This window comes from Sinocyclocheilus anshuiensis, unplaced genomic scaffold (assembly GCF_001515605.1).
Source record: "Sinocyclocheilus anshuiensis isolate Anshui unplaced genomic scaffold, SAMN03320099.WGS_v1.1 scaffold1038, whole genome shotgun sequence".
Classification (NCBI taxonomy): Eukaryota; Metazoa; Chordata; class Actinopteri; order Cypriniformes; family Cyprinidae; genus Sinocyclocheilus; species Sinocyclocheilus anshuiensis.
Genome location: NW_015536540.1, coordinates 78,032 through 85,031, shown reverse-complemented (window position 1 = coordinate 85,031; position 7,000 = coordinate 78,032). Strand labels below are relative to the sequence as shown.

Here is a 7,000-nt window from a genome sequence, read left to right as displayed (position 1 = left end):
AATGAGAGTCCAAACAGCTGATAAAAACATCACAATAATCCACAGGACTCCATCAGTTAATGCCTTGTGATGCTTTAATGATGGATTTGTTTCTTACAAACAGCTTTTTGATTCATAAGAATCGTGTGGATTACTTGTGATGCTTTTAACAGTAATTTTGACTCTCATTCTGACGGCAGCCATTCACTGCTGAGGATCCACTGGTGAGCAAGTGATGAAATGCTAACTTTCTCCAAATTTTTACAGATTACAAACAATCTTGGCTGGCCTGAGGTTACATTTTCAGCAAATTAGAATTTTTGGGTGAACTATTCCTTTAAACGTCTTCATTTCAGAAAACCCTCCCTTTAATGCAAAAACAATGGGGGTAAAAAGGAGTTATATGATAAATGTGGAGAAAAGAGGTAGAAAGGGAACCGGACTACTTGCGCCCCCTAGCTGGATTACTTATCGATGAGGCCCGCCTCTTTGATCTTGGTGTAGAAGAATTTCTCTAGTAGGTTGGCACATTTGTAGTACTCGCTTTCAGGAGGGTTGTACTCTCTGCAGTTAGTGAAGATCCTCTGCATGTCGGCCATGAACAGCTTCCGTGTGGTATAGTAACGACTCTTCAGACGCTCGCTCATTGTCTTCAAGTCTACAATGCACAATATAACAGTCAGGCATTACATGCTCAGAAGTAAGCCTAAGGTGCATTGCGTATAAGAGATCTCTGCGTACCCATAGGGAAGCGGATGACTTGATAATAACCAGGTGCCTCGTTCTTCTTTACAGGCTCCATGAAGGGCCATGCATTCTGGTGTGACTGAGGAGTACAATACATATTCCTAATTAGTCGTTTTATTTCATAAATATAATTTTTGAAACATGTAAGCAATAGAGATATTACCTTGACCTGCTGTAAGATGTTCTTTAAGGTGCTGTACAACTGGTCTGGATCCTTCAGCTCTTTGCTGTGAAAAAGTACACAACATGAAACAAACTACATGTTTACATAAGATTTGTTTAGCTGTGACTCAGATACACACTCACCTCTTCCCTAAAGGCTTCCAGCCCGTCTCACCTGTCCAAAGACAAGTAAACAGTAACGTTTAAATTCAATTTATTATTGATTTAAATATATTTACTATGAAATAAATATTAAATAAAATTAATATTTATTCAGTACTGTTCAAAAGTACTTAATACTTTAAATTAATACTTTTATTTTGCAAAGAATGCATGAAATACATCAAAATTGACAGTGAATTTTAGATTTGTTTTTTTTTTTTAAATGCCGTTCTTTTGAAGTATGCATACATCAAAGGATCCTGACATCACTGTTTCCACAAAAACATATTAAGCAGCACAACTGTTTTTAACATTGAGAATGATAAGAAATGTTTATTGAGCAGCAAATGAACATATAAGAATGATTTCTGAAGGATCATGTGACACTGAAGACTGGCTGCTGAAAATTCCGCCTTGCCATCCCATAAAATCACATTTTTAAATATATAAAAATAGAAAACAGTCATTTTAACCAGTGTATTAGAATGATTTCTAAAGGATCATGTGACACTGAAGACTGGAGCAATGGCTGCTGAAAATTCAGCTTTCCCATTATAGGAATAAAGTGCATTTTAAAATATATTCAAATAGAACACATTTATTTAAAATGGTAATATTTATTATTAAAATGGTATTATTGTTATTAAAGAATTACATAAAATATTTTATTAATATTATTATTATACATTTTTATACATACAGTACATTATTATACATTTTTTATTCGTTTTTTTTTTTTATCTAAAACTACATAAGTGACATACGGATTCCTGGAATGCTCTCAATGGCAATCTGACGAACTCCCTCCTTGAAACAGGATAGGCCAGGATAGACTTTCCGAATATGTGCTTGCTTGCGCTCTATAAGCTTCTTAATGATCTGAGAGAGAGGGTAAGATAGAGATAGAAAAGCCTTTAGGCAATAACAAAATGATGCAATTTACCATACTGTGTAACCTCTTTGACACACCTCAGATCTCATGCTCTCACACACACACACACACACACACACACACACACACACACACACACAGACCTCTTTCTGTTTCTTGATGATGACCGAGAACTCAGTGTAAGGGATGCAGGGGTTCAGTTCACAGCCCATGAGTGTGGCCCCCTCATAATCTTTAATGTAGCCCACATACTTTGACTTCGGCACTTTAATGTCCTTAGAGAATCCCTGACATGAAGCAAGAGAAACAAAATAAGAATATGGACATATACTTAAAGCGATAGTACCTAAAAAAAACTCATCATTATTATCCTCATGTTGTTATAACCCAGCATTGTTCTTCTTCATCATATTCTTATTAAAAATATTACATTAGTTTTCATTTCATTTTCATTTGTGAAACAAAAGAAGATGGTAAGCAGAACATCCACACTTTTTGTCATTTTTGGAGCTTGGCAATATAATTCACCATCCACTTTAGTTGTATTTTGTGTCATGGAACTAATAGAGCACTGACCTGTTTTTTGAAGTAGCCAATGGCATATTCATCAGCGTAAGTGAGAAAGTTGAGAATTTCGTGCTTGATGTGATACTCCTTCAGATGGTTCATGAGGTGAGTCCCATAACCCTTAAATAACAATCAAATGAGTAAAGGTCAAGCTAGCAATGAGTGAGAAAGAATAATAACAAATAATAATGGGAATGCATCACAGTACATACCTTGACTTGTTCGTTGGAGGTGACAGCACAGAACACAATCTCAGTGAAGCCCTGAGTTGGAAACATCCGGAAACAGATTCCCCCAATAACACGGCCATCTTTAATCAGAGACAGAGTCTTGTGTTTCCTGTATAAAGAGGAAATGCATTGACTCATCACAACGTTATGTCACAGTTTACAGGAAGCAAGAGGTTAACATTAACCAGATTAAACAATTAAAATACAATTTACCTCTTAATTTAACAAATTGACTGTTTAAGTTCACCCAAAAATGAATATCTGTCATCATTTATTCACCCTCACGTTTTTCCAAATCTGTATGAGTTTCTTTCATCTTCTGAACGTAAAAAAGGAGATTCTAAAGAATGGTGGTAACTAAACAGTTGCTGGTAGCCATTGACTTCCATATAGGGGGGTGTGATAATGACAAAAAATATATATACCTCAATATTTTCTGGAATTTTAATTAATTAGATCATTTTATTAGACGATATTTTGCTGAGCATGTTATTGTGCTGGTATTTTGGCAGGTCTAGGACTGCTGCTTTTGATATTCTTCTTATTCTGTGCGTGATTAGTTTGCAGGAGTAACAGAAATTTACTTTTCCAATAAGTTTAAATAGATTTTTAGCTTTTATGGGCATTTTTACATTTATAAGGCCAATTTATTTCTAAGCTAATTAAATGTATGCATTATCTTTTGTCTCAAATTCTTAAATTTAATCAATAAATATAAATAATAATACAATAGGGCTGTTACAACTAGAACAGCCCTATTGTCCAACTATAGGGCTGTTACCAATAAAATTAAATCAGTATCAACAAAATTGTAAAAGATTTTGGGTGAGTCAGTGAGTCATTCATTCAACCGATTCTTTCAAACGGCTGATTGATTCAGTAACGAAACACTGTTGTGTGTTGCTCAGAGACGTAAAACTGTTCTGCTGTGGCTTTGTTTGAAACTATTTTTGTTAAAGGGGTCATATGATGTTGCTAAAAAGAACATTATTTGGTGTATTTGGTGTAATGAAATGTGTTTATGCGGTTTAAGGTTCAAAGAACACATTCTTTTCCAAATACTGAACATTATTGTTTCTCCTCTATGCCCCGCCTTTCTGAAACGCGTCGATTTTTACAAAGCTCATCGGTCTGAAAAGCGAGGTGTGCTCTGATTGGCCAGCTATCCAGTGCGTTGTGATTGGCCGAATACCTCAAGTGTGTGATGGAAATGTTACCGCCTTTACCATACTGTGATGCCGTGTCCCGGAGCTGCACACATCTGAATATTTGGATTGAACTGTTCTGGAACAGAGTTGTAAATACAACTTAACCACTGATTTCTAGTCGTGTCCTCTTTTGGAAGGCCAAACAAAGCATTTTTGCTTTCGCAACGAAACACACAGCATCTTCACAACATGGCGGCGGCGGTGGCAGCAACAATAAAGTTACGCCTTCTTTCTTTTTGTGTGAACATTTGGGCGGCGTTATGCAAATCTTCCCACACATTGACGTAGACATGTGGGGGCGTGTTTAAACGAGGCATTTTAGGAGGGCATGGACGAGTCTTAACTTTTATAAAGAATATCTCTTTGGGTTTGAGACTTTAGTCTTTGCAACTTTAGGGATCTTATCTATTCACGAACAGCTTGTAACACTCCAAATAGAAAGGAAAACTTGAAATCGCATCATATGACCTTTAATGAAATAGAACAAAAACAGGAACTGTTGACCCAGTTAATATTAACTTCTCGTTTATTGGACTGTTTTAAAAAAAATCTATATCACATTTGTGAAAATATTTTTGTGTGATCTTTATGTGATATTAACTATATCAGATGAGACCAATATAAACGACATATAATGACAAGTCATACGGGGGCATATTTTTCCCCTTATCTTGCATTTTGAGGAATTCTAAATGTATTTTAATAGACTAAATAATGCAGTGAAACCGTCAACTTTAAATGTGCTCATGCAGTAGTCTAACCCAGTGTTTCCCAACCTTTTTTTAGTCGCGGCACCCTTTGGAAATTTTAACAAACTTGTGGCACCCTACAAAATTAATTTTGTCACAATATTTGAATTTCTAACTTCGATATGATAATTTGAAAAGTATAGATATTCGGTACAACAGGGAAGAACTGCAGAATATAATGTCATACAGATATTTTTAATATTATTAAAAAAATTTGTCCATCAGTGGTGGCAATCAGTAGGCTATATTAAAAAATGATTTTTTTACACGGCACCCCTGCTCTCGACAGACGGCACCCCGGTTGGGAAACACTGGTCTAACCTACATATTATCTGTATGCGTGCACTCTCTGGGTGTGTTTTCGTTTGGTTTTTGCAATATACTCGATAATGTCAAAAACGCATATCGTTTAAACAACAATTAGGATATTATTGTAGACGATATATATCGCACACCCCTACTTCCATAGTATTATCTCCCTACTATGGTAGTCAGTGGCTACCAGTAACTGTTTGGTTACTTCAAAATATCTCCTTTTATGTTGAACAGAAGAAAGAAACATGTACAGGTTTGGAACAACATGAGGGTGAGTAAATGATGACAATTTTAATTTTGGGGTAAACTATCCCTTTAAAATGACAGAAAACACCAGTTTTTAAAGCTTCAATCCTCTACAGTAGGCCTGTTACTATAGGCATCAGAGTCAGACTTTTAAAGTCTTAAGGCAAATTCACACCGCACAGACAAACGCCAACAAAAATGTTTGTTGGGTTTTGTTGGATCAGTGTGTTACCCCTGTTGGCGTCTACTGCTGTTCTCGGAGTTTGTTTTCACCTGACTGAACAAGTTCAGTGAGTGTTTGTTGGTGTCTGTTGGGGCAGTGTGAACATGACAGTTAATTTTCAGAAAATTTTAAATCCAACAGCCAACTTGTTTGTTGGTGTTTGTCTGTGCGAATTGGCCTTTTAAGTACATTAAAATGGTTAATGGTGGTAGCAAACATACGGGTCAAAGACGAGGCGTGTGATGTATTCTTTAGGCATGCGGGGCAGCTGGTGTGAGAAGACGTTCTGCAGACCAACAAGCCACATGAGGATCTTCTTATTGGGCTTTTGGTTGAGGGAGTTTCCAATGACATGGAACTCGATGACGCCACGCCTCTCCTCTAATCGAGCAGCTTCATCACGTGCAGAATGAGCAGAGAGAAGACTGGTCTGAGAGAAAGACAGAATAAAGGACTGTTTTTGCTCTAGTCCCTATGATATGAGTTTTGTACAACCATCTATGATATAAAAAACAAATTAAACACACTGTTTACCTCTGGTCCCAGCATGGCAGTAGGGTCTGTAATTGTAGACATGACTTCATTAATTAATTCCATAGGAATGTCACCAACCACACGGGGTCGTTTGCTGTCCTCGTGAGACAACGGCTCAGAAGACTTTCGCTTTTCTCCACCTACATATGTGCATAGAGTCAAATCTATTAAGACCCTCTAATCTGATTCAATAAGGTTTAGCAACTTTAACACATCAGCTATCTGCAGCATGCACACAAACACACACACACACACACACACATACATACACATACATATACATATACATATATATATATTTTTGGAGTTGTATATTATATTTTACATACAACAAATCTCTTAAGTTAAACACATCAACTTAGATTTACATTAAATATTAACATATGTAAAGACTAACAATGATACGCTCACACAGAGAGTGTAAATATTAGGGATGCACCGGTATCGGGCCCGATACTGAGCTCCTGTACTTGTACTCGTACTCGTTAAAATGCCCCGATACCAAACGCCGATACCACACAGCATGTGTTAAGTGCCATATTCAGACAATGAAACACCGAAAACAGAACAACAGACAGCAGAATGGAGTTAAGGATGTCTACTACGAAGTATATGTATGCAATGAATATAATGTTAAACATTCAGTATTAACGTCTGTATAGCTGATGTGCGCGAGCTGATAAACAAAGCACGCTGAGTGGATTGAGTGCGCGGCGGCGCAGATGCGCGAGCTTGTCGAGTGTAGAGAGAGAGAGAGAGAGAGCGCGCGCACTTCTGTTGTGTGATCTTTGATGTTCGCTCACTTAGCACATGCATCATTTGGATTAAATCTAAATTGTAAAAATAAAACCATTTATAGGGGCGTTCACTATAAACATCTTTTATTTTCAACCTTAGGCGTACACGACTTTCTGGCGAAAGTGAATCTAGCAGCCTGTGTGAAATGCGCTAGGCTGTACTATTCTGCATCAGTACAAATACGTGCA

General features: G+C 36.9%; 1 protein-coding gene across 1 annotated transcript in view; it reads right to left on the bottom strand.

Annotated features, from left to right (window-relative positions):
• Positions 1 to 341: 341 nt before the first annotated feature.
• LOC107696888 (histone acetyltransferase KAT2B-like) overlaps positions 342 to 7,000 on the bottom strand; it is a 14,673-nt gene continuing 8,014 nt past the window's right edge. The window contains exons 9-18 of the mRNA XM_016497457.1: positions 6,015 to 6,154; positions 5,702 to 5,910; positions 2,722 to 2,848; positions 2,519 to 2,629; positions 2,086 to 2,229; positions 1,815 to 1,929; positions 1,033 to 1,063; positions 890 to 953; positions 721 to 805; positions 342 to 637 (exon numbers count right to left, since the gene is read on the bottom strand). Coding sequence (XP_016352943.1) covers positions 444 to 637; positions 721 to 805; positions 890 to 953; positions 1,033 to 1,063; positions 1,815 to 1,929; positions 2,086 to 2,229; positions 2,519 to 2,629; positions 2,722 to 2,848; positions 5,702 to 5,910; positions 6,015 to 6,154 — 1,220 coding nt within the window. The 3' untranslated portion in view covers positions 342 to 443. The remainder of the gene's footprint in view (positions 638 to 720; positions 806 to 889; positions 954 to 1,032; positions 1,064 to 1,814; positions 1,930 to 2,085; positions 2,230 to 2,518; positions 2,630 to 2,721; positions 2,849 to 5,701; positions 5,911 to 6,014; positions 6,155 to 7,000) is intronic.